The following is a 26,679-nucleotide window of genomic DNA, read 5'->3' on the forward strand; positions in this document are numbered from 1 at the left end:
TGCATTTCCAGCCCAGAGCCTGTACGTCCTCCTGCACCGCAACCCCCTGCCTCAACCTGTAGCCCCCTCATGCACTCCTAATCCCTCAGCCCCTCTGCCCGGCTGGATCCCCCTCCTGCACCCTGAACCCCTCATTTCTGGCCCCACCATGGAGCCCGCATTCCTAGTTAGAGCCTCACCCCCTTCCGCACTCCAACCCCCTACCCTAGCTCAGTGAAAGTGAGTGAGGGTGGGGGACAGTGAGCCACTCAGGAAGGGGGAATGTAGTGAGTGGCGGGCAGGGTCTCTGGGAAGGAGCGAGGCCTCAGGGCAGAGGCAGGGCTGTGGTGTTTGGTTTTGTGATAGGCACTGCACAAATATATAATGTGACATGGTCCCTGCCCGGAGGAGCTTACTCTTTTAAGATGACACGTGACAGAGGAAAGCGAAGGAAGAAAGGGCACAGTCAAAAGTTAGACAAATATTTGTTATTGACAATTGGATTTTTTTTCTATATAATACAGATAATATTTTGAATGTGTGGTTATTGTGGAAAAGCAGAGTCAAAGGAGTGTTTCTTACATTCCAGCAGTTTCATGATCATTCTAAAGTGTTGTGAGAGTGAAGTTCATAGTTGTGGGCCAGATAGTGAGAAAAGTCTGTCTCCCCCTCATTTACTAGTTTCCCATTTTTGATCATCAGTTTCATTGTTTCAGTGGAAGAACGAGGAGTCCGGTGGCACCTTAAAGACTAACAGATTTATTTGGGCATAAGCTTTCATGGGTAAAAAACCCACTTCTTCAGATGCATGGAGTGAAAATACAGGCATAAATATATATAGGCAAATGAAGAGAAGGGAGTTACCTTACAAGTGGACAACCAATGTTGAAAGCCAATTCAGTCAGGGTGGATGTGGTCCACTCTCAATTATTGATGAGGAGGTGTCAATACCAAGAGAGGGAAAATTGATTTTGTAGTGAGCCAACCACTCCCAGTCCCTATTCAAGTCCAAATTGATGGTGTTAAGTTTGCAAATGAATTGTAGTTCTGCAATTTCTCTTTGAAGTCTGTTTTTGAAGTTTTTTTTGTTGAAGAATGGCTACTTTTAAATCTGTTATTGAGTGTCCAGGGAAATTGAAGTGTTGTCCTACTGGCTTTTGTATGTTACTATTCCTGATGTCTAATTTGTGTCCATTTATCCTTTTACATAAAGACTGTCCAGTTTGGCCAATTTACATGGCAGAGGGGCATTGCTCGCAAAAGATGGCATATATCACATTAGTAGATGTGCAGGTGAATGAGCCTCTGATGGTGTGGCAGGGTCCTATGATGGTGTCGCTAGAGTAGATACGGGGATAGAGAAGGCAATGGGGTTTGTTAAAGGGATTGGTTCCTGGGTTAGTGTTTCTGTGGTGTGGTGTGTAGTTGCTGGTGAGTATTTGCTTCACGAAGCTCAGCCACCAGGTGTGCCGGAGCCTCGTCAGGGATACTGTTCCTCACAGCTTGTAGTCCATCCTTGTGTGACATATTGGTGTAAAGAGCTTCTACATCCATGGTGGCCAGGATGGTGTTTTCAGGAAGATCACCAATGCATTGTAGTTTCCTCAGGAAGTCGGTGGGGTCTCAAAGATAGCTAGGAGTGCTGGTAGTGTAGGGTCTGAGGAGAGATTCCAAATAGCCAGATAATCCTGCTGTAAGAGTGCCAATGCTTGAGATGAGATGGGGCGTCTAGGATTTCCAGGTTTATGGATCTTGGGTAAAAGATATAATACCCCTGGTCGAGGCTCTAGGGGTGTGTCTGTGTAGATTTGTTCCCGTGCTGTAGCAGGGAGTTTCTTGAGAAGATGGTGTAATTTCTTTTGGTATTCCTCAGTGGGATCGGAGGATAGTGGCCTGTAGAATGTGGTGTTGGAGAGTTGCCTGGCAGCCTCCTGTTCATAATCCGACCTGTTCATGATGACTACAACACTTTCTTTGTCAGCCCCTTTGATTATAATGTCAGAATTGTTTCTGAGGCTATGGATGGCGTTGCATTCTGTACAGCTGAGGTTATGGGGCAAGTGATGCTGTTTGTTTACAATTTCAGCCTGTGCACGTCTGTGGAAGCACTCTATGTAGAAGTCCAGTCTGTCATTTCGACCATCAGGAGGAGTCCACACAGAATTCTTCTTGTAGTGTTGGTAGGAGGGTTCCTGTAGGTCAGTGCTCTGTTCAGTGGGTTGTTGAAAATATTTCTTGAGTAGGAGATGGAAGCCTACTGTCACCAGATCACCGCAGAACTGTATCAGGTACGTGATGGTGGTGGAGCAGAAAGAGAGTCTCCAAGATAGGACAGACTCTTCTGTCAGGCTAAGTGTGTGGTTGGATAGATTAACAATATTGTTGGGTGAGTTAAGGGTACCACTGTTGTAGCCGCCTGTGTCATGTAGGAGTTTAGATAGTTTACTGTCCTTTTTCCTCTGTAGAGAAATAAAGTGTGTGTTGTAAATGGCTTGTCTTGTCTTTGTAAAGTCCAGCCATGTGGAATTTTGTGTGGAAGGTTGGTTTTTATATGAGAATCTCCAGTTTTGAGAGCTCATTCTTGATCTTCTCCTGTTTGCCGTACAGGATGCTGCTCAGGTGGTTCCTCAGTTTCTTTGACAGTGTGTGGCATAATCTCTCACCATAGTCATTGAGTATGTCGATTTGTAATGGATTTTTTACCTTCAGTCCGTTTGTTATGATGTCCATCTGTTTGCACGTGGAGAGGAAGATGTCTGTCTGTATCTTTGCGAGTTTTTTCATGAAGTAAATGGATTTTCATATCATACAGCTAAGTAATTTTAGTGGAACATAGCTGTTATAGACCAGGGATCAGCGACTTTTCAGAAGTGGTGTGCTGAGTCTTCATTTATTCACTCTAATTTAAGGTTTCGCGTGCCAGTAATACATTTTAACGTTTTTAGAAGGTCTCTTTCTATAAGTCTATAATATATAACTAAACTACTGTTGTATGTAAAGTAAATAAGACTTTTAAAATGTTTAAGAAACTTCATTTAAAATTAAATTAAAATGCAGAGCACCCCCGAACCCGGTGGCCAGGACCTGGGCAGTGAGTGCCACTGAAAATGTGCAGTGTTTAGTTACTGGTGAGAATATGCTTCAGGTTGGCGGGTTGTCTGTGGGCGAGGACTGGCCTGCCACCCAAGGTCTGTGAAAGTGAGGGATCATTGTCCAGGATGGGTTGTAGATCCCTGATGATGCGTTGGAGGGGTTTTAGCTGGGGACTATATGTGATGGCCAGTGGAGTCCTGTTGGTTTCTTTCCTGGGCTTGTCTTGCAGTAGGAGGCTTCTGGGTACACGTCTGGCTCTATTGATCTGTTTCCTTATTTCCTCGTGCGGGTATCGTAGTTTTGAGAATGCTTGGTGAAGATCTTGTAGGTGTTGGTCTCTGTCTGAAGGGTTGGAGCAGATGCGGTTGTACCTCAGTGCTTGGCTGTAGACAATGGATCGTGTGGTGTGTCTGGGATGGAAGCTGGAGGCATGAAGGTAGGCATAGCGGTCGGTGGATTTTCGATATAGGATGGTGTTAACATGACCATCACTTATTTGCACCATGATGTCTAGGAAGTGGACCTCCTGTGAGACCTCATCTGGAATATTGTGTGCAGTTCTGGTCTCCCATGTTTAAGAAGGATGAATTCAAACTGAAACAGGTACAGAGAAGGGCTACTAGGATGATCCGAGGAATGGAAAACTTGTCTTATGAAAGGAGACTCAAAGTGCTTGGCTGGTTTAGCCTAACCAAAAGAAGGCTGAGGGGAGATATGATTGCTCTTTATAAATATATCAGAGGGATAGATATCAGGGAGGGAGAGGAATTATTTAAGCTTAGTACCAATGTGGACACAAGAACAAATGGATATAAACTGGACACTAGAAAGTTTAGACTTGAAATTAGATGAAGGTTTCTAACCATTAGAGGAGTGAAGTTCTGGAACAGCCTTCCAAGGGGAGCAGTGGGGGCAAAAGACATATCTGGCTTTAAGACTAAGCTTGATAAGTTTATGGAGGGGATGGTATGATGGGATAGCCTAATTTTGGCAATTAATTGATCTTTGATTATTAGCAGGTAAATATGCCCAATGGTCTGTGATGGGATCTGAGTTACTACAGAAACTCTTTCCTGGGTGCTGGCTGGTGAATCTTGCCCACATGCTCAGGGTTTAACTGATCACCATATTTGCGGTCGGAAAGGAATTTTCCTCCAGGGCTGATTGGCAGAGGCCCTGGAGGTTTTTCGCCTTCCTCTGCAGCGTGGGGCCCGGGTCACTTGCTGGAGGATTCTCTGTACCTAGAGGTCTTTAAACCACGATTTGAGGACTTCAGTAACTCAGACATAAGTTAGAGGTTTGTTACAGGAGTGGGTGGGTGAGATTCTGTGGCCTGCATTGTGCAGGAGGTCAGACTAGATGATCATAATGGTCCCTTCTGACCTTAAGTCTATGAGATTGGTCCAGGCTGAGGTTGATGGTGGGGTGGAAGCTGTTGAAATCATGGTGGAATTTTTCCAGAGTCTCCTTCCCATGGGTCCAGATGATGAAAATGGAGGTAGAGAAGGGGCGTGAGTGGATGAGAGCTGAGGAAGCTTTCTTCCAGGTCAGCCATAAAAATGTTGGCATATTGTGGGGCCATAGCGGTGCCACTGATCTGGAGGTATATATTGTCATCAAATTTGAAATAGTTGTGTGTGAGGATAAAGGCACAGAGCTCAGCAACCAGTTGTGCTGTGGCATCATCAGGGATACTGAATAGTGAATCAGTGAGCTTTGCTATGTTGCCATTATTTTAATATGTGGGAGGTGACGCAAAAATTTAAGGACATGCTTCCCCAAGATGCCAGACAGGAGTTCTCTTCATTTGTTGAAGAAGGGAAGATAGTAGCCTGGGCCTCCCTGCATGCAGCCTTAGACTCTGCCAATTCTGTGACCGGATCAATGGCTATGGCTGTTACCATGTGCAGGAGCTCATGATTACAGTTCTCGAGGTTTCTTCAAGAGGTGCAGCAAACCCTCCAGGACCTCCCATTCAAAGGATCCTGTCTCTTTTCAGAGAAAACAGACACCAAATTGCACAGACTTAAGGACTCTAAGGCGACCCTGAAATCTCTGGGTCTGTATAGTCTGGCAGCAGCCAGAAGATGCTACAGGCCTCAGCAGGTTTGATGCTATTTCGTGCAGCCTCCCAGACAGGACCAGTGGAGGAGGAGAAAGGACTTCTGGCATAAACCCTATACACCAACCTCCTCCTTAAGGCTGTTACATTCTGTCCCTAGACATTCGGCAACTTCGAAGCACTTGTTTTGATGACATGCTTGAGGCTGACATCTCAATCCCCTCAATTCTGGATCCAGTTACCCTTTTGTTTTCCATCTGACTGTCCCACTTCCTCAATGCCTGCAACCATATTACCTTGGACCATTGGGATCCAAACACAATAGAATTAGGTTATACCCTGCAATTTTTGTCCACCCACCCTCCCTGTCCCTCTAGGGACCTTTCTTATGAAGAAATATTGGGACAAGAAGTCCAGTCCTTCCTTTGGGTGGAAGCCATGGAAGAGGTTCCTCACCATCTAAGAGGATAGGGGTTTTATTCCCATTACTTCCTAATCCCAAAAGCCAAGGGGAGTCTCAGACTGATCCTAGACCTACGGTGGTTCAACCATTACCTAAAGAGATTAAAGTTCTGCATGGTCTTCTTGGCTTCCATCATTCCTTTGCCAGATCCAGGGGATTGGTATGCTGCCCTCAACCTAAAAGATGCATACTTCCACATATAGATTTTTCCAAAGCACAGAAGGTTCCTAAGTGTTGTCATAAACCAGACTCATTACTAATTGGCAGTTCTGCCATTCGGGCTGTTGGCCGCCCCACAGGTCTTCACCAAATGTATGGCAGTAGTAGCGGCCTTCCTCAGGAGAAAGGTAGTTCACATTTTCTCATATCTCGACGACTGGCTAATCAAGGGCCAGTCCAGAACTCAGGTGGACTCAGACATCCATTTCATCCAATCGACCTTCCAGGTGTTGGGCTTATTAATAAACAGCCAGCAGTCTACCCTTAGCCCTGTACAAAGGATATAGTTCATAGGGGTGGTTCTGGACTCCTGTACAGGCGAAGACCCTGCTTCTGGAGGATCGTTTCCACTCGATCTCGAACCTGATAAGCTCCCTTCAGGCACATCTGACCATGACAGTCTGAATATGCTTGAGCCTTCTGGGCCACATGGCATTATTCACATATGTGGTACAACATGCGAGACTACATCTCAGATCTTTCCAGGCCTAGTTGGCCGCGGTATATTCACCCTCGCAACATCATCTGGACATGATACCTATGTTCCCACTCAAGTCCTCAACTCACTGACTTGGTGGTTGAATCAAGGCATAGTCTGCGTGGGAATACCTTTTTTGAGGCCCCAACCATCCATGTATCTGATCTTCGTGCCTCTGTGTTGGGTTGGGGAGCCCACCTTGGGCATCTCAGGACTCAAGGCCTGTCATCTCAAGAAGAGCTTTCAATCCATATCAATACCAGAGAACTCAGTGCAGTCCGCCTGACCTGGCAGGCGTTTTTAACCCACATTGCAGACAAGGCAGTATCGATTCTCATGGACAGTATAATCGCCATGTACTACATCAACAGGCAGGGTGAAGCACATTCTTCCCCCTGGGCCAGGAAGCAATCTGACTGTGGGAGTTCTGCATTACACTCTACCTAGAGGCATTTTACATGCCGAGTACACAGAACCAACTTGTGGATCGCCTCAGCAGGTCCCTTTCCACTCACCACGAATGGTTCCTTCGACTGGACACGTCAAGAGACATCTTCTAGAGGAGGGGGGCTCCCCTTATAAATCTGTTTGCAGGAGCAACAGGAAATGCCATCAGTTTTTCTCCCTGCAGGGCCACAGCCCAGGTTCTCTTATGGATGCCTTACCTGTTGGCCCAGGCAACTCACCTCTATTATTGCCTTTCCCCAATAACATTAATTCACAAGGTTCTGTCAAAGATCAAGCAGGATTGAGTACAGGTCATCCTTATAACCCTGGTGTGGCCCAGACATCACTGGTTCACCACCCTCTGAAGCTTTCCAGTGGAGCCCCCAATCCATCTCCCACTGCACCCTGACCTGACCACCCAGGACCCTGGTCAGCTTCTCCACCCGAACTTCAGTTCTCTTCATTTGTCGGCCTGGAACCTTCATGGCTGAATCCTGAAGAGCAAGCTTGCTTGGAGCAGGCTTGTAGAATCGTACTAGGGAGTAGAAAAGCCTACCCCAGGGCAACTTATCTGGTAGAGTGGAAATGATTCTTTACCTGGTCTTCCCAACTCGGAGTTCCACCTACACAGTCCTCATTGCAATTTATTTTGGAGTACCCTCTGCTCTTGAAACAGCAAGGTCTGGCCCTCTTCTTCAGTTAAGGTCCACCTGGTGGCCATTTCAGCCATCTGACCTAAGGCTGACAACACATTGGTCTTTTCGCATGAAATGGTAATTGGTTTTCTCAAAGGCTGGAGAGGATGTTCCCTCAGATAAAGGAACCGATCCCTCCTAGGGACCTAAACCTCGTCCTGGCAAAGCTGACAGGCCCACCCTTCAAGCTGCTAGCAACATTTTTAAAGTTTATTTTGAAAACTTTTCAGATTAGTTTTACAGCTATATAAGAAAATGAATTATTGTTTGGTTATTTCATTTACCAAAGGTAATTGAAGCAGATATTTATGAAGTCATCGGGAAGTGAACTATCTCCAATTCAACAGGTTAATCATTAATATTTGGAGGGTTTTTTTGCCATGCTGTATTAGGAGGAGAACATCAGCAGACAGACATTTAAATTGTTTTATTTAACTAAAACAACGTTATGTATTCTGGATTTTTTTCTTCAACAGCGAACATATAATATTATAACAAAACAAGCATATGAATTTTTTAATTTAGTTAAACATTCAAGTTTTTTAAAATCAGGTTCGTTTTTGTTAAAATTGTTTTTAACTAAAACTGTTAAATGAAATATTAAAAAAAAAGAATTAAATTGACTATGTCAGCCAGGTCAACATGAGAAACTTAAAATATTGGCTTCTGCAGCTAACTCAGTTGTCTTCACCTTCATTTTCCTGTTTGTTCATAATCTGGACAAGAAAAACAAGCTTTCCTGCTTTTTCAGGTCCCAAACGATTTCTCAATTTGGAATGAATCAGTCCAAAGGAAGAAAATATTCTTTCTACTCCAGCAGAAGAAGCTACTGCTGTTAAAAGTGAGATTATCACTTCAACAGTCTCTGATTCCAAGTGCTTAAGTGACTTCCATCAGTTCACTGGTGTGACTTTCTTTAAAACATCATAAGCAAACTTATTTCTTCAGTTGTTCACCCTTAGCTCTGAAGTTTATTATAGTTGGCATTATGGAGGGATGATTGCTGGATGTCCATGTCATAGCCACCTCCTCTTTTTCAGCAGTTAAGATTTGACCCTGGTACCGAGTATTGAGAATATTTGCAAGAAAATGAGCTGGAGATAGAGCTTGTCCTATTCATTTCTTTTATTGCTTGTAATTTAACTCTGTCATTAAATAAGATCTCATTCAGTTCCTTCCAAATTTCAACAGTGTTAGCAATAAAACAGCTATTTCCCTGCATTTTGTTCAAGGCTACAGAAATAGGCTTCAGGGTACTCAGCATGTGGTCAACATTTCTTTTAAGCCCAATGTGGAGAATTTTGGCTGTGACCGTGCCATCTATTTTTTCACGATTTTGTTCACAAACTGTCATCAGATTAGGCCAGTTCTTTATATAGTGCTCAAAACAGTCCACTACTGAGTTGTATTGCTCGTCTTATGGGAGGGTTAGCTTGGGTCTTCCCACTTTTTTCAGAGCAGCTGCTGCAAAGTGGTTGTTATGGAAGTATTTTGCAATTTTGACAACATTAGTCTTTACTTCTGGAACACTGAAGTCTTTGGCTAGGAGGCACATCAAATGAGCACTGCAACCGTGTTATTGGCTTGGGACTCTCTTCACTGTCTTCTAAATTTCTTCTCATCTTGGATACATTTGCAGCATTGTCTGTGACTAAGCTGCCTACTAGAGATTTGAATTTTTTCCCCACAGTTTGTTATAGCTTTTACTGCTACTTCTTGTAAGTATTCTGCTGTGTGTGTATTTCCTGATGTTTTAATTGTTTCTGTAAGGAAGACATTCCCTTTTTCTGTTGTCACACAAGCACGTAAAACAGGATCTTTTGCACACTGCTCAATTTCACTTTCATAAACTTTATCCAGCAATTTGCCTGCCACATCTGCTCTTTTGGGTGGACTGTATCCTGGTCTTAATGACTGAACCATGTTAATGAAGTGTGGGTTCTCAGTCATACGGAAAGAAGAGTTTGTTGCATAAACACAGGGCAATTTTTTCATCAACTATCTCTTTTTGTAATCTGCTGGTTCTTATCACAAATTTATCTATGCTTGTTTCTGAATGATGGAGTTTTTTTTTTCTTTTTGCTACAGGTGATCTACTGTGGCTACGTGACATACATTATGTGACTGAAACACTATCATTGGCAGATAACTCTGAAACTATAGAAAATGTGGTCTTGAAGGTGTATAGTCTTCAGAATCCTGTATGTTGAGGATGGATTCTCCTAAACAAAATAAGTCAATGCAGTTATTTAATTATTATTAGCATACTGCTCATTTAGTATTACTTATTGCATTCACTGAGACTCAGTACTACTTTAAAGGTGAAATTGTAAAAGGAAGATCTACATATTTCAGCTATTTATTTTTTATCACAACTGCATCTAAAGTGATGGTACCATAGAGTAACAACTATATTTTTTGCTCAAACACGAGAATTCAAGAATAGTCCAGAAGGAAGACAGGCAGTCCTTAAGAAAGAAGTATGAAATAAAAAAGTTTACCAACCTGAAGATCCTGCATGTTCAGACATGTTTCTTTCCTCAACTTCAACGCAGCTTCCTCCTGAGAAGGAACACTTCTCATGATGTTGTTTCATTTGGGAAACCAGGCTTTGCATTTCTTTGTTGCACTGTTTGCATTTTGCATGCATGCCTCTCTTACCCACAGGTAGAGGATCTTAATTAAAATATTTCAAAACTGGGTCTCTTTTACGGCCTACTGCCATTATAAGTTTTCCCTTCTAGTGAGAGAATGGTATGGTAGATCTCAAATCAATGAAGGCTACACTCAGAAAGACCTCAAGACTTCTGGAATATGCTGCTCAAACAGTTTCACCTTTGTTTGTATCGCCTGTCCCTCCCTTCTCACATTTATCTCCAGATGTCTTCTCCTTGTCCAGATCTATTCCGCCCCCAATCTTCTATTCATTTAATTTTTGAAACTTGCACTTTTAGAGAGAGAGGTAAGGGATTGACTCTGTGTACACAAATTTGCAGAGGGACAATAGGGTTGAGGTCTGTTATTTCTCACCTCCATTATTTATTTATTTATTTATATTAAAAACATTTTTGCTGTTAACAAGCATGTTATCTCTGGAGACACAAATCCACAGTTTGACAACTGCAAAACTAAGCATCTCTGATGGTATCTTCTGGACTGAGCACTGAGTCCCATTGGGTAGATTGATAGATTAACATAAATAATCTATACAGAAGCCCCTGTAACCCCATAAGATTGGGTCCCTAAACCATTAACTATTGGAAGCCATTTACAAAACTTTTCTTAAACATTACATGAATATATTGTCTCATACTATAGAATTAGAATTTATAATCCCTAGCCAATGATGAGATATCTTTGAGTTTTAATTAAGATAGGTTTTTTCCTCAAAAAGCACTTTATCAAAAAATCCAATTTAAATTAAAAACATTCTGATTTTTTTTTAAAATCATTTTTATCCACCCTGACTAATTCTGTATTCAGTGCATAATTTGGATGATGTGCAGTAAATAATGAATGGGGCCACACACAGATTGATTAGGATAAAAAGAAATATTGAATTCTTGCCCATCTGGTGAGCACCATCCCTTCTGAATGAGCAAGGAATCCTGTGGGGGGAAAAAATAGTATGTGATGATATAATCAGAGCAGTGACATCACAACAGGGTGGTGGCAGGGAGCTATGGTCCTCAAACTTTTTGCCTCGGTGAACCTAGCCCCCTTCCCATCTTCCCCCTGAGGGCCCTGGTCATGCCAGCAGCTGGTGGAGCCAGGCCAGGGATCCTGGGCAGTTGTGGAAGCTGTGTGGACCCTACACCTGCCTACAGTGCAGGGGGCCAAAGAGCAGCCCCTGGCCTCTGTACCTGCCTAGGGCAGGTTGAGGGTCTGCACTGCGGCTCCCCGTAGCTGCCCACACGGCTCTTACTATGGCTAGGCTGCAGCTCCAAGGCCCTGCCCGCTGGCCAGAGCAAGAGCCACGGACAACTGTTGGGAACCTGGGTCCCTCCCTCCTGCTTGGGTGTTGGGTCTCGGGGGGGGCGGGGGAGGGCTCCCTGGCCTTGCTGTGGCTTCTGGCTTGGCTAGGGGCATAACCTCGGGACAAGAAGGGGGGTGGGGGCAGGCTTTGGGGGGAAGAGGAGGGGACTTGGGGGAAGGAGTGGAGTGGGGGGCATGGCCTTGCAGGGAAGAGGAGGAGCCTCAGGGGGAAGGGGTGAGGCAGGACCTTGTTGGGAAGAGGAGGGGGGGGACCTTATGGGGCCAGGGCCTCGGACCCCCTCCACTTTTGGAAGGCTCTTCTGTCCCTGAATCTAAGACTGTATCATAATGCATATTCACAAAGGGGCTGAATTAAGGTTGTACTGGTAGCCTTCCTTCTGGCATTTCTGAACTTTGGAGCACTTATTTTGAAACCTTAGCAGTCTTTTTACATTGTGTTTGGGGTTTTATATATAGCTGTTAACACTTTGGGAATCAGTTTCCAGAAGGCTAACACCTGACAATTGACTGATTACTAGGAATTTTGTGGGCTATCAGGAGCAGTGTACTGTGAAGAAAGGAGGCTCTGTGGTTACTAGGAGTCGGGCAGGATAATCTGGCATTTTTGTCTTGTAATATATCTGTTTCCATTGATCTCTGTCTCAACTATTTAATCAAACCAATCTATTTAGTTTGGGAATTCAATGTATCTTATGTACTTATATAGACCTCTAGCCATATTATCTAAGAACTTCAAAATTTTTACTATATTTATCTTCACAAACATTCCTGTGAGATAGGGAAGTACTGTTATAGTAATACTTTATGCAGATGGAGAAGTGAGGCACAGAGAGATTGAGCAGTTTGCTCAAATTCACACAGGAAGTCTGTGGTGGAGTAGCAAATTGAACCTGGATCTCCCAAGTCCTAGGTTAGTGCTTTAACGCCAGGACTGCCTTTCCCCTCTGCTAGCTGTTTTCTAAGTGGTTAATGTGCAAGACAGAGCTGAGTCTTGCTGTTGAAAATTGTGGCTGACTGACTATATTAGTTCAGAGATGAGTGGTTAAATTAAAATAGTTGCTTCTTGCTTTAAATTTCAATATGTGTCATAACTTTGTGATCATTAAATTTTATAGGTTCCTCTTTCAATATCTTTCTCATTAATTTTCTGTCTGCAGATGTGGTGACTAGAAGAACCTCTATTGTTGCCCATAGTGCATATAGTGCCTTATAAAGATGGGGTTTGGAAGTGACCTGAAGTATTCTCATGATGCTTTGTTAAAATTGCAAGATTGGGAGTTACGACTACTGGAAACTGTGAAGAAATTTATGGCCATGCGAGTAAAAAGTGACAAAGAATATGCATCTACTTTACAGAATCTTTGTAATCAAGTTGATAAAGAGAGTACTTCCCAACTGGATTATATTAGCAATGTATCCAAGGTAAGAGAAGATTATTTAGAAATTGAAATGGAGGAATCATTGTTTTAATTATTAGATAGAAAAGGCTGTTAACTCCTTTTTTTCTTCGTTATAAAGTAAACTCAAATATTAACTTGAAAAGTGTCATTGTCCTGTGGTGGTTTTGTCCCTTTTTGTATGGATCTCTTGAGCCACTCTGAGCCTTGTGTTCCATCTACTTTATTCTCCCACCTTTTTCATTTTCCGTCTGTGTTAGACCATGTGCCCACTGGACTCCACTAATGCAGCTTCTTGAGAGTTAGTTTTAGTAAAGAGTTTGAAGTGAGGTGTGGCAGTCCCTGGGTGGAATGTGTATCATGCCAACTCTCCTTTTGGACTGAAAAAAGTGGACCAAGCTAGAATCCCTAATTTTGAGCTCTGGTATTATAGACCCTGGGCTGACCCACTTATTCTTATGTTTAGGGGTTTTGTGATTATAATATGTTGTAGTAAGATTTTTTTTAAAGTGTTAAATAGAAACTATTGTTCATACAATGTAGAGGTTGTGATAAAAATAGAAAAAAAGCCAGGAAATTCAGAGCTAAGGCTGACATTCTGACTGTTATTCACACCATGGTGTTTAATTGTAAAAACAAAGCATTAATTAAGGCCAAAGTTTCTCAGACTTTTTCTCATAATTGTAATAATGTTAAATATAGTGTTTTGTATACAGTTTAAAATAAAAAAAAACTTTTATGAAAGGTTAAAAAACCATCCATTATGTACCGAATAGATACAAAAGAGGTACAGCAATGGCAGTGGCAAAGCAAGCGTCCCCACTTCACGTGTTAATAAGCCTTAGGCCTGACTTACGACTGCTTTGGTAGTTAGAGGTCTATTCTGTCTTAATGGCTTCTTCAATTCTTGGCCTTTCTGCTGAAAATGCTGGACTGGAGCAGCTCACTTATTTCACAATGGGCACCAAATAGTTGTTAGTTAATGAATTTTAATCACTTTTAATCTGAATTGGACTTGAACAAGTGACCAAGAGGCTTCTTATCCTTGAATCACACGTGATAGAAAAAGAGTGGGTAAACCTCTCCTCTTTCTAGACGCTAATGGAAACAACTGACCCAACCCCCTCCAAAAAAAAAAATCTATGACATCTTAACGTCTACGTTTTAGTCACAGGTGTTTTTAGTAAAAGTCATGGACAGGTCACAGGCAGTAAACAAAAATTCATGGCCCGTGACCTATCCATGATTTTTACTATATACCCCTGACTAAGGCTTGGCGGATGGGGAGGCGGCTCGGGAGTGTGGCCCAGGGGCCCCGCAGGAGCTGGGGGGGGATGGCCCGGTGGCTGCTGGGGAGAGGGGAGTTGCAGCCCTGGGGGACATCATGGGTGCTGAGAGGGGAGGGAGGGTTGGGGCAGGCTCCCTACCTGGATCTTGGGAAGCGGCAACCCCAGCTCCTAGCTCCATATGCTGCCTCTGCTACACCCCAAGCCCCGATTCAGCAGCTCCCATTGTCTGGGAACTGTGGCCAGTGGAAGCTGCAAGGATAGTGCCTGCAGGTGGAGGCAGCATGTGGATCTAGGAGCTGAGGAAGGGGAGTTCCTATTGCCCTCACAGAGATGGCCCCCCCCAGATAAGCACCGCTCCGCAATCCAGCCGTTCCTGCTGCTGGAGGACAGAGGGGCCCGAGACTGCTCCAGCAGTGTTTGCTGTGTCTGGCCCGGGGGCTGCCAGAGCTGCTCAGGTGGCCCCCAGGCCAGGCACACCGGCCACTGCAGAAGTCCCGGATGTAACTGAAAGTCACGGAATCTGTGACCTCCATGACAAACACGGAGCCTTACTTATGAGCAAAAAACTAAAATACTATATGCTTATTAATAATAAAACAGTAATAGAAGAAGAAAAACATAGGGCTGTCATGTCTCATTCTTTACAAACCTTAATATTTATAAAGGTTATAAAGATTCTTGGATGCTGGTGCTATCTGGTGAGACACTGCCTCCTGCTGTGAGCAGCCAAATTAGCCCAGTACTGTGATTTAGCAGCTGAATTAGCCCAATTTGTGCATCTACTTCTCTGCTGTTGGGAAAATTAATGGTGTTTACACAGTATCTTAAATATAAATAGGAAGCTAGAAATTACAGCATAAGGGAAGCAAAAACGGAAGGAGAAAAACCTGTAGCCATCGGAGTTAAGGACAGAAGGAGTTTTTCCAAGTATGTGAGGAACAAAAGAAATTCTAAAAATGATACCGGTCCATTACTAGATGGAAATGGTAGACTTGTCAATAATAGAGAAAAGGCAGAAGTGTACAATAAATATTTCTTCTGTGTTTGGAAAAAAGCCGGACTGCTATCATATAATACTGCTACATCTGAAATAGTTTCCATTCCAACAGAAACTGAGGGGGTTGATGCAGCTGCTACAATTAGACATCCTCGTGCAGAGAGTCAAAGTTATAGAGGAGCGTAGTTACACAACTCCCTGTCCATTGAACAGCAGCTACAAAAGCAAGACTTTTTTTTTTTAAATCAGCATGTCTGGATAACTTGTGTCTGAGAGTTTTAAAGAGCTGGCCAAGGAGCTGTCAGGACTGGTTAATATTTTTTTTCCCAGTAAATCTAGGCATGTTCCAGAGGACCGGAACAAATCTAATGTTGTGCCAATATTTAAAAAGGGTAAATGGGACAACCTGAGTAATTATAGGCCTGTTAGCTTGACATTGATCCTGGGCAAAATAATGGAATGGCTCATACAGGATTTGATTAATAAAGAATTAAGGGAGAGTAATATAGTTAAAGCCAATCAACACAGTTTTGTGGAAAATAGATCCTATCAAACTAGTTTGATAACCTATTTTGTTGAGATTACAAGTTTGGGTGATAAAGGAATAGTGTTAATGTAATAAGCTTTTGTAAGATATTTGACTTGGGACTGAATGGGACATTTTGATTAAGAAACTAGAGCAATGCAGATTCAACATGGCACATATTAAATGGATAAAAACTGGCTAATTCATATGTCTCAATGTAATTGTTAATGAGATTCACCACTGAGCAGGTGTTTCTAGTGGGATTCCACAGGGATTGCTTGTTGGCCCTGTACTATTTAACATTTTTATCAATGACCTGGAAGAAAATATAACACCATTACTGATAAAGTTGCAGAGTATATAAACATTGAGGAAGTGGTGAATAATGAAGAAGCCAGGTAATTTATTCACAGTTATCTGGATTGCTTAATAAACTGGGTACAAGCAAACAATACGCAATTTAGTATGACAAAATGTAAAAGTCAATACATCTAGGAAGAAAGAATGTAGGCCATACTTAGAAGATGGGGGATTTTGTCTTGGGAAACAGTGACTCTGAAAAGGATGAGGGGGTTAAGGGTGGATTATCAGCTGTACGTGAACTGCCTGTGTGACAGTGAGGCCAAAGGGCTAATGTGATCTTTGGTTGTATAAACAGGAGAATCCTGAGTAGGAGTAGGGAGATTATATTATCTGTATATTAGGCACTGGTGCAACCGCTACAGGAGTGCCGTGTCCACTTCTGATACCCACAGTTCAAAGATATTGATAAATTGGAGGGCGTTCAGAGAAAAGTCAAGAGAATGATTAAAGAATTAGAAAACATGTAATCTTCTTTGAGTGCTTGCTCATGTCGATTCCATGTTAGATGTGTGCACACCCATGTGCACAGCTGCTGGAGATTTTTCCCTTAGTGGTATCTGTAGGGCTGTCTCTGGTGCCCACTGGAGTCCCGTGCCAATGTGCTGGTGTATGGGATCCTGCTGGCCCTGTGCCCTCTGTTCCTTCTTACCGCCCGTGATGGTCACTTTCTACGGATACTACTGGGGGGAAATGTTCGGCAGCTGTGCATGTGGGTGCACCCAGACCTAACATGGAATGGATGTGAGCAGCACATCTCAAATACAACATTTATGAAAGGTAGGTAACCATTTTTTATAGTTGAAGACTCAAGGAGCTCTATCTGTTTAGTTTAGCAAAGAAAGAGTTAAGATGTGGCTTGATTATAGTCTATACCAGGGGTCGGCAACCGGTGGCTCGCGGCTCGCCAGGGTAAGCACCCTGGCGGGCCGGCCCGGTTTGTTTATCTGCCGCGTCGGCAAGTTCGGCCGATCGCGGCTCCCACTGGCCGCGGTTCGCGGTCCCAGGCCAATGCGGGAGGCAGGAAGCGGCGCGAGCCGAGAGATGTTCTGGCCGCGGCTTCCTGCCTCCCGCATTGGCCTGGGACCGCGAACCGCGGCCAGTGGGAGCCGCGATCGGCCGAACTTGCCGACGCGGCAGATAAACAAACCGGGCCGGCTCACCAGGGTGCTTACCCTGGCGAGCCGCGAGCCACCAGTTGCCGACCCCTGGTCTATACCTACCTACTTGGGGAACAAAAGTTTGATACCAGAGGGCTCTTCAGTCTAGCAGGCAAAGGTATAACAAGATCCAATGGCTGGAAAGTGAAGTTAGACAAGTTTAGATTAGAAATAAGGCACAAATTTTTAATAGTGAGATTAATTACCGAGTGTTCTGGTCAGGACCGGCTACAGCTCGGCTTCATTCTTCGAAGGCAATTCAGCGGTGAGTCCTTTGCTCCCTTCCTTCCTCTTCAGCGGCACTTCGGCAGCTCAAAGAGGAAGAGAGGGACTGAGGCACCTGCCGCCGAATTGCTGCCGAAGACCCGGACGTGCCGCTTCTTTCCATTGGCTGTCCCAAGCACCTGCTTCCTTTGCTGGTGCCTGGAGCCGGCCCTGGTTGTGGTGGATTTTCCATCACAGGAAATTTTTAAATGAATATTGGAGTTGATTCATGCAAGTCCTATGGCCCGTGTTATACAGGACATCAGACAAAACGATTAAAATGTTCACTTCTGGCCACATAGTCTATAAACAATATGATTTTTCCCCTGCAAGAATTCTCTTTTCATTATAGTGTCCCCATCCTTTTCTCCATTCAGCCACTTTTGAACATTTTTTACTTCAGTTATTGTAAATGTCAGTTACTATTTATTACAGTATTTGTCATTTCTGTTTCTTTGCTCTAATTTTAGCTAACCAAGAGAATGATTTTCAGTTTAAACACCAAAGGAGTCTAATATTTTTATCATGTTTTTTACACAGTATACTTCACGCTAGAACTCAATATTTCCCACCAAATAAGTGTATTTTTATACCATAAAATCCCAAATACTGTGCATATTTAGTGCTGGAGTGATTGTTATACCTAAAATGCTGGCATTTCTGAGGGGGTGAAATGCAGCAGCTATTCTGTGCTAGCAGTTCCATACAGCATTTTTTTTAGACAACAGAATTGAGAATAATATATTCTTTTCTCTCTTGGATAAGAAAAAATAACTTTTCCTGTATGATTGTAAGTAGTCAGTTCCTTAATTTTATTTTTCAGCTTTTAGATACCATTGTTTAAGCACATTGTAATAGGACTGTTACAGTACCTTGATGAGAGAATTCCAGAGAACACTTAAGTACTGTAAGAAATGCTATGCATAATTTAATAGGTTTGGGGTCTTCCATTTAGGTTTCTGATAAACTCAGTCTAGTCTGGTGTTAAGGGGGCATGCACAGATGGAAGTGCCTTTTTTCAGAGGAGATGTAAAAAGGAGAACTCAGTCAATTTGTGATAATTAAAAAAACATTGGTACCTTCAGCAGTGCTGAAGTACAAAAATTATACTATCATAAAGTTGAATGCCCAGTGAACCCCATTCTATTCTCTTTAGCAGAACTGAACAAGGTTCCAGGGGATATCAAATACTTTTATTCAAGTTAAATGCCAGTTTGAGGCTCATGTCAAGAGCTTATATACATTGGTATAGCTCCAGTGAAGTTAATAGAGCAATGTCAATTTGCTCCAGCAGAGGTTCTGGCCCTGTGTGTAACAGAAAGAGAGACCTCATTTTACTCTACTAAAAATTACCACTGCTATCGCCAAGAGAATTAGTCATGTAATTGAGATTGATTTAAATAAAAGGAAAAATCTGCCCAGGACAGTGGAAAGACATACAGGAAAGGGAAGAAGAAAGGACACTGGGAGCATGTCTGTCAAAGTAAAGGAATTTGGGTGATAGCTCAAGTGCGGGTTAATGGTTTTCATGACAGACCTAGACTTTGGCGTGATGCTGAAATGTGACTATGATACATCATTAATACATCTCTGACTCCCTTGCGTGGGTGGGTTAAAGACATGGTTACCATATTTAAAGTGTGCATTCAGGCAAATGTTCAAAAATATTCTTTCTAAAACTCCTTTAAACGATAATGTACTTTTCCAACAGTTTCTTTAGATCGTGCAATAGCAGATAAGTACTTTTCTCCATTTTCCTTCTTCCAGTCTTGGCTGCTTATGGTACAGCAGACAGAGCAACTTAGCAGGATAATGAAGACACATGCAGAAGATCTTAACTCTGGGCCACTACATAGACTTACAATGATGATCAAAGACAAGCAACAAGTAAAGAAGAGTTACATAGGTGTTCATCAGCAAATTGAGGCAGAGATGTTCAAGGTACCTTATTATACATGTTTTTTTTTTTAAATTTACTAAATTACTAAAGCTTTATAAAATAGTATATAGAATTATTTCATATAAATATTCACGTGAATACTGCAGATGCCACCATTCCTCTTTATCTTGCAGTACAAATAATAAATTATTATAATTGGATTGCATTTTCTTCTTGTTTAACCCAGTTCCTCCATTTTTCTACAAGTTACTAGCTGAAAAGACAGAGGTGGGAAACTGTCCTGCAAATGAATTCAGTTAGGCTAACCGCTCTGGAAATTTTCTCCTTCCAGTAGAGCGTGACTGTGTGAATCCCTTCTCCTGTCTCCTCTAGGCATTCCTGGGGTCAGGGCTTGAAAAATCCACTAATCTAAGGCAAGTAAAAGCTTTTCTTGATGAGTGCTGTAAGTTTCTGAGGAATCTAAGCTTGTGTTTAAAAAAAATTCTCCCTTTCAGCAGCCACAGTGGGTTTTGGGGTGGACTTCAAATGTAGATGATACCTAGGATCCAGAGGCTGATGCGAATAATGGAGCCCCCAAACAAGTATGGCAACAAGTTTTCAATGAGCAATAATCATCCCTCGGATTAACTTCATTGGATACAATATTACTACTGAAATTTAAGGGGACAGCTTCCTATTAGGAATCCCAGCAACCTCCGCTTTCCCAGCAGCTGGTGGGAGATTGACATGTTACATGGGTGTTCTCCTTGCTATTCTGTGGTTAATAGTTTGACTTCTCAGCCTATCAGGTGCCTGGTAAAATTCCAAGTCCTGTGTGTGGGCCTATGAATGGATGTGCTTGGGTGTATCAGATATTCTGGGGTGGTGAGAAAGATTGATGGAATAAGTTAGGAAGAAAAAGTACAAAATATGGAGCAAGTGTGAGGGAGTGAAGGGACAAGGGGAAGGGAAAAGAGGAGACAAAATCTAAGGTGGGTAGAAAACAATTTAGAGAGGGAAAAAACGAAGGACGTGGTAGTGGAAGAACACTGGAGTGAACTCTATACTATACCATGTTCTGCTATAGGACAGAAAAAAAGATAACATTTATATGGCAATATTGTGATGGGTTGCCCCCCTTCAAGGTGCCACCTGGACCTGATATGCTGAGATACCACTGAACCTGCCTATTCTGCCAGCTTGGCCCCCTCTTTAGACTGTCTTGCCGAGCCAGACTCCTAAGCCTCTTCTAGCACACACACAGGCAGGGCTGCAGCCCGCTGCGGAAAGACTCAGCTTAAGGGACTTGCCCCAGCACTCAGGTGCCCACCTCACTTGGAGTGCAGACCCAAAGGTATATTGTGAAATCCGTCCCCTACCGCAATGAGGAGATATGCACAACTTCTTGCCGTCCTCCCCCATTAGAAATTACAGAAACTGGGTTTAATAATAAACAAAATAAATGTTGTTAACTATAAAAGGCAGATTTTAAGTGGTTAAAGGGGTAGCAAACAGAACAAAGCAGATTACTGAGCAAATAAAACAAAACACGCAAACTAAGTTTGATTCACTAAAGAAACAGGTTACAAAATGTAATTTCTCACCCTAACTATTGAATTTAGGCAGGATTCAGAGTTTATGTAGCTCAGAGTTCCAGTTATTTTTCTTACAGACTGGACTTCTGTCTCATTCTGGACTTACCCCTGCCTTTTCCTTCGGGTTGGTTTTTTGTGTCCGTTCAGGTACTTTCAGCAATCTTTCTTCTTGTTTAGGCAATGGAGGAGACTCTGGAATGCCTTCCCTCCCAGCCTTAAATAGAATTTACAGAAGGCAGGAAGCTTTTTGTTTCCCAAACTTGACCTCCCCCTCCTGTGAGTGGAAAATTACTAGAAGTCCAAGATAGTGTTTAGTACCACATAGCAGGACCACCTGACCTAGTAGTGTCACAGCTAGTCCCAGGAGGACTCTCAGGAAGGAGAGAGATTAGTATCTTCACAATTCTCTTGTTTCTTCTTAATGGGCCATCAGGGCTGTGATGGCTGGTTGTCTGGTGGGTGTCTCCCAAATACGCACATTTACATAGTAAATATTCCTAACTTTAGATAAGGAAGTGATACATGCATACAAATTGGATAATCACATTCAGTAAATCATAACCTTTCCAAAGATATCTTACATGAGCCATCTTGCATAAAGTTGATCTGTTATGTCATATCCATATCATAATCATATTTTCATAAAGAATATGGAGTGTAAGATCATAAATATATTTGACAAAAAAATTCTGCTGATCAACCAACTCGAATAAAACGTTTTTTATTTATATTTGTGTGTGTGTGTGTGTATATATATATACACGTGTGTGCAGGTATATATGTATTTTTAATTATTTTTTTTGACAGTAAATTAACTACAGTGCATGATGAGCCTTGTGAGGCCTACTTTTTAGCTGAAGCAGATCATGGTTTGGGAGCAAGGCCGCACAGGTATTTTTTACCCTGGCCAGTAGACTATGTTGTCTTCTAGGTGTTGAGTTTTTCAGGCCCTTCCTGAGGTTCTCTAGACAAGTGTATGGATCCATTTCTGATGAGATACTGTGTATTCTTATAGTCTTACCTGCTGTTGTCTGTCCAATGGTTTTGTGCCTTTGGAGCACTTATTGAATGGCTCATTGAGCTACTTACTTGTCCACATAAGACCCCTTACATGGTACACAGCAAAATTTCTGCCTTGTTAGATAGAATATCAGAATACCCATAGCCCCCTAGGACACTATCCAATATTCAACAAGATTATCAGCTGTGCTGATTGGAGTCCATAGTTCATGCTGGATAAAATCTTGCCGTAGAGGAGTAATAATAGCAAAATAAAAACATGGTCGTTTCGTATTCCAGAGACGCCTTGTTTGAGGAATCCTTTGATACATCCCTTAAGGACTTACTTGAAAACAAACAAAAATCATGCTTTCCACACATGTCAATGGTAAAGACTCTACCTTCAGATTTATTCCAATCCCATTGCGAATCTCAGATATTCTTCTTTCTGTAAAAATTGGAGAAAAAGAGGGGCTTACGATGTTACTAAGACAAAAATATCAGATACACATCACAGCCCTGGATGCTAGTAGTACGCACTTTAGGGATTGTCTACACAATGCCTTACTCCACAGCAGCAGGAGTGTAAATTCTAATGCATACCAGCATGTTGTGCACTAACTGGCATTCATTAATGTACTGTTGTTTGCATTGTGACTATATTAACATGTTCTAGGGAATGTTAGTGTGAACCAGCAGGGTCCACACAAGACGCTTGGTGTGTGACACTCTGGTCTGCATTAGAATGTATACCCCTCTGGTGTGGACTAAGACACCATGTAGATAAAACCAAAGATCACTTTGACTATCTTAATCCTCTTAGATTTATCCAGATAGGGAGTTTCTGGCTTTGTTTTAATCACTGACAGAAGAGCGTATTGAGACAGGTGAGGCAGATCCATTTCACATTTAAATTCAAAGACTTCTCATAAATAATCTCATTTCCCTGTGTTTGTTCTCCACTCTTCTGTAAAAGGACCAGTTTCTAATTGTGCTCAGCTCCTCCTAATAATGGAATGAGTAACATCAGTACCCTTGGCATTTAAGAGTCCAACTCCATTTATTTACTTTTTCACTGATTTACCATCCTTTCAGAACTTCAAAACGGAGTCTGTTTGATTCATTCTTCTAGCCAGTGCCCCGGGATATTTATCTGCAGAAACCAATTGCTTCATAGCACCAACGGTATTTCAGTTTCTTCCTTGGGAACCTGTAGGTCTAGTCTGTCAAAAAGTCCTTTCCTGTCCAGTTTCTATTTTAACAACACATGGAAATCTGACTGATTGGGTGGGTGTGTGCATGCTTCTGGGAGCAGGATAACTCTAGAAATGGTTCTGCTCTGACTTAAACTTCCCCATAACTGGTCTAGATTAGAGCTAAGAATTGAAAGACATGCCCTGGTTGCTTTTTGTGGAGTTCTGACAGTTAACCAATTGCTAGTTCTGTAAAATAATTCAGTAGCTGAGGCTTATATAACCTAGCAAAAGAGAATCATGAACCCCAGCCGTCCCAGTCTTCACATTCCTCATAATGGAGAAAAAATGTAAGAGCAGTCCATTTTGCAGAAAAGCTAAGTGTTCTCTCAGGTTGACTGAGCACAAGTGATCTCTCCTACTCCATGAATGTTTGAAGTCACTCTGTCAAAGAATCTCTTTTGCCTCTCTTTCAATGCACAGCTCTTCAGGTTTTTCTTTTGATACCAGAGCCTAATGGGTTGTCAAATGTCTTCTCAATCCCATGCTCCAGTAGTCTTTTGTAATTGCTGCTCACTTCTTTTCCTCCACAATGTGCCAAAGGTTTGAACTGTAAAAGGTAATGCTATTCTTGTAGCTCCTTTGCCAAAAATGTCCTGGTTCATGGAGCTGGTCCAGTTGTCTATGGAAAGAAAGATTCTCTGACTCATATTTTCAATCTCTTTGTAGGAGCCAGTTGTTCCTCTAGACCTTATAACTGGTGGCCTGGGTCATAAGAGATTAACTCTTCTATCCAAAGGCACCTTTAATGGCATTTGAGAAATTTTTCAAATCCAGTCACTTTTCTGTGTCAGGCTTTGGAAGAAATTCTTTTAGTGTAATGAGGATCAGATAAGCATAAACAGTAACTAATTGAAATCCTATTTTTTTCCTAGCAAGATTTTACTGGGATCTTTGGGCACTATCACAGTTTTAGTAATAATAAAGTAGATGTCCTGATGTGCTCCACTACGCATTTATGATGACAGCAGGTCCCGCTTACACACAGACTTTCTTTTCTTTTAATTATAGCGTATGACAATATATTCAAGAGCATCCCTGAAATAATGAAAAAAAATACATCCTTAATTTCTTGGAAATTAAATCCTGTAATTATCTTTTCCTAATGTTAAGAAGCCTTTAACTCCTGAAGCTAAGTGTTTTAATAACTTTCCTATTTTTGCTTTATTCATAGGTCACAAAGACAGAACTGGAGAAATTAAAATCTAGTTACAGACAATTAATAAAAGAAGTTAACTCTGCCAAAGAGAAGTATAAAGAAGCTGTGGCTAAAGGTATGTCACTAGTGACTAATAAATAGTGGTCATTTTAGCTCTTTTTATTATTGCCTTTAATAATTATTATTGCCTGAAAATAGTTATAATAAAACAAAGTGACATTTCTGTTTCGAGCAGCTCAGTTGATGAAATATCACAAAGCTGAAATAAGACAGATAAATTGTAATAATATATATTCACACATTTCTTGATAGTACAGTTTTCTAAAGAATTCATGGGGTATGTGATGACCCTTTCTTTTAAACTTTCATCCTTTTGTTAGGTTTATTCAGATCATAAAATAGATAAAACAGGTTGGCTATAGTGGTGCTGTAGCAGCAAATGCCACTGATAATGTGGAGTTCCAGCTGTGAGTTCACTACGTCTTATTATGCTCTAAATACTGGTTATAGCAACTGTAGCAGGGAAAACACAGACCCTGAGGGACTTGACTTGGCTCTTGACATTTAAATAGAAGAGAAACTGATCATAAACTATTTTGTTTAAGTATGTATTTATTTGTAGTTTTAAACTGGGATTTTCAAAGGTGTCTAAGGGAGCTAAGTATCCAAATTACTTGGAAATTCAGTAGGAAGTTGAATGCCTAACTTTCTCAGAGTCCTTTGGCAGTCCCTCTCTTAAAGCCTATGTGTATATTTGTTAATTGTTTGAGATCTTAAATATTTTTCTTTGTACATTTCTAAAAACATTTTTTACCTTGGAAATAAATCAGATTCAATGAACACTGGAGTGTGAGTATAACAGGCTCTAACTCAACTTTTCACTTTTTCTTCATATTTAGTATTTATTTTACATTAGCACCTATAATCTTAATCAAGGATCAAAGCCCCATTGTGCTCTGCACTGCACTGATAACTAACAAAGAAAACTGTTCCTGCCTCAGGAAACTTGCATTCCATATTTCAGACAATAAACAGGTGGATGCAACAGACAATTGGGGTAGGACTGAGTTGGGAGGCTTAGGTAACAATTAAAGATAGTTGGGCTTCACTGTACTTATTGGTCTTCAGATTTATTTAAAAAAAAATCTGTCATTACTTTATCATTCCATCTGGTTTCCAAAGTTCTCTACAAGTTTCTGTGATAATTCCTAAGAAAGTACAGGCATTACCGGCCATTTAGGAAATGGAAAGGGTTTTGTAACCTTGTAAAAGGTAGAGCATACTATCTTTTATTCCTTTCTCTTCTGTTCACTGTGGGCCTGATTCTGCATTTCTTGTGAATCCAAAATTCCCATTCAAGTCCATTAGAATTTTGGATTCACAAGTAATGTAGATTGAGGCTGGTGTGTTACTGATCTTCTGAGTATTTGAAATTAGCATTTCCCCAAACCTCTGAGTGCTACAAACGAAAATAATTTTTTTTTTTTTTTTTGGACCGACTTACCTGTCCTTTCACTGTTTACCTCACCCCCAGCTTCATTTTGTATGTTCTTGTAGCACATTTTTATTCAGTTAATACTCTCTTCCCACACCAGTATAATGTGTGACAGCATTTCTAAACTTTAGGTTATGACCCTGGTTCTGGTTCTGTTCAATATCTTCATCAATGATTTGGCTAATGACATAGAGAGTACACTTATAAAGTTTGCGGATGATACCAAGTTGGGAGGGGTTGCAAGTGCTTTGGAGGATAGGATTAAAATTCAAAATGATCTGGACAAACTGGAGAAATGGTTTAAAGTAAATAGGATGAAATTCAATAAGGACAAATGCAAAGTACTCCACTTAGGAAGGAACACTCAGTTGCACACATACAAAATGGGAAATGAGTGCCTAGGTAGAAGTACTGCTGAAAGGGATCTGGGGGTCATAGTGGATCACAAGCTAAATATGAGTCAACAGTGTAACACTGTTGCAAAAAAAGCAAACATCATTCTGGGATGTATTAGCAGGAGTATTGTAAGCAAGACATGAGAAGTAATTCTTCTGCTCTACTGTGCGCTGATTAGGCCTCAACTGGAGTATTGTGTCCAGTTCTGGGCACCACTTTTCAGGAAAAATGTGGACAAATTGGAGAAAGCATAGGTGCCAACTGTTTCCAGCACCGGCGGGTGCTCGCGCTCCTAGCCCCGCCCTGACTCCATCCATATCCTGCCCCACCCCATTCCAACCCCTTCCCCAAAGTCCCTGCCCCAACTCTGCCCCCTCCCTGCCCCGATGGACCCCTTCCCCAAATTCCCGCCCCAACCCTGCCTCTTCCCCTAGTGCGTGGCATTCCCCTTCTTCCCCCCTCTCTCCCAGTGCTTCCC

General features: G+C 41.9%; 1 protein-coding gene across 5 annotated transcripts in view; it reads left to right on the plus strand.

Moving 5' to 3' along the window:
• FER (FER tyrosine kinase) overlaps window positions 1-26,679 on the plus strand; it is a 392,406-nt gene that overhangs the window by 29,631 nt on the left and 336,096 nt on the right. For all 5 annotated transcript variants that reach the window (XM_045020435.1, XM_045020437.1, XM_045020441.1 and 2 more), the window contains 3 exons: window positions 12,590-12,854; window positions 19,193-19,366; window positions 24,326-24,425. In XM_045020435.1, coding sequence (XP_044876370.1) covers window positions 12,648-12,854; window positions 19,193-19,366; window positions 24,326-24,425 — 481 coding nt within the window. In that variant the 5' untranslated portion in view covers window positions 12,590-12,647. The remainder of the gene's footprint in view (window positions 1-12,589; window positions 12,855-19,192; window positions 19,367-24,325; window positions 24,426-26,679) is intronic.

This window comes from Mauremys mutica, chromosome 6 (genome assembly GCF_020497125.1).
Source record: "Mauremys mutica isolate MM-2020 ecotype Southern chromosome 6, ASM2049712v1, whole genome shotgun sequence".
NCBI lineage: Eukaryota > Metazoa > Chordata > Testudines > Geoemydidae > Mauremys > Mauremys mutica.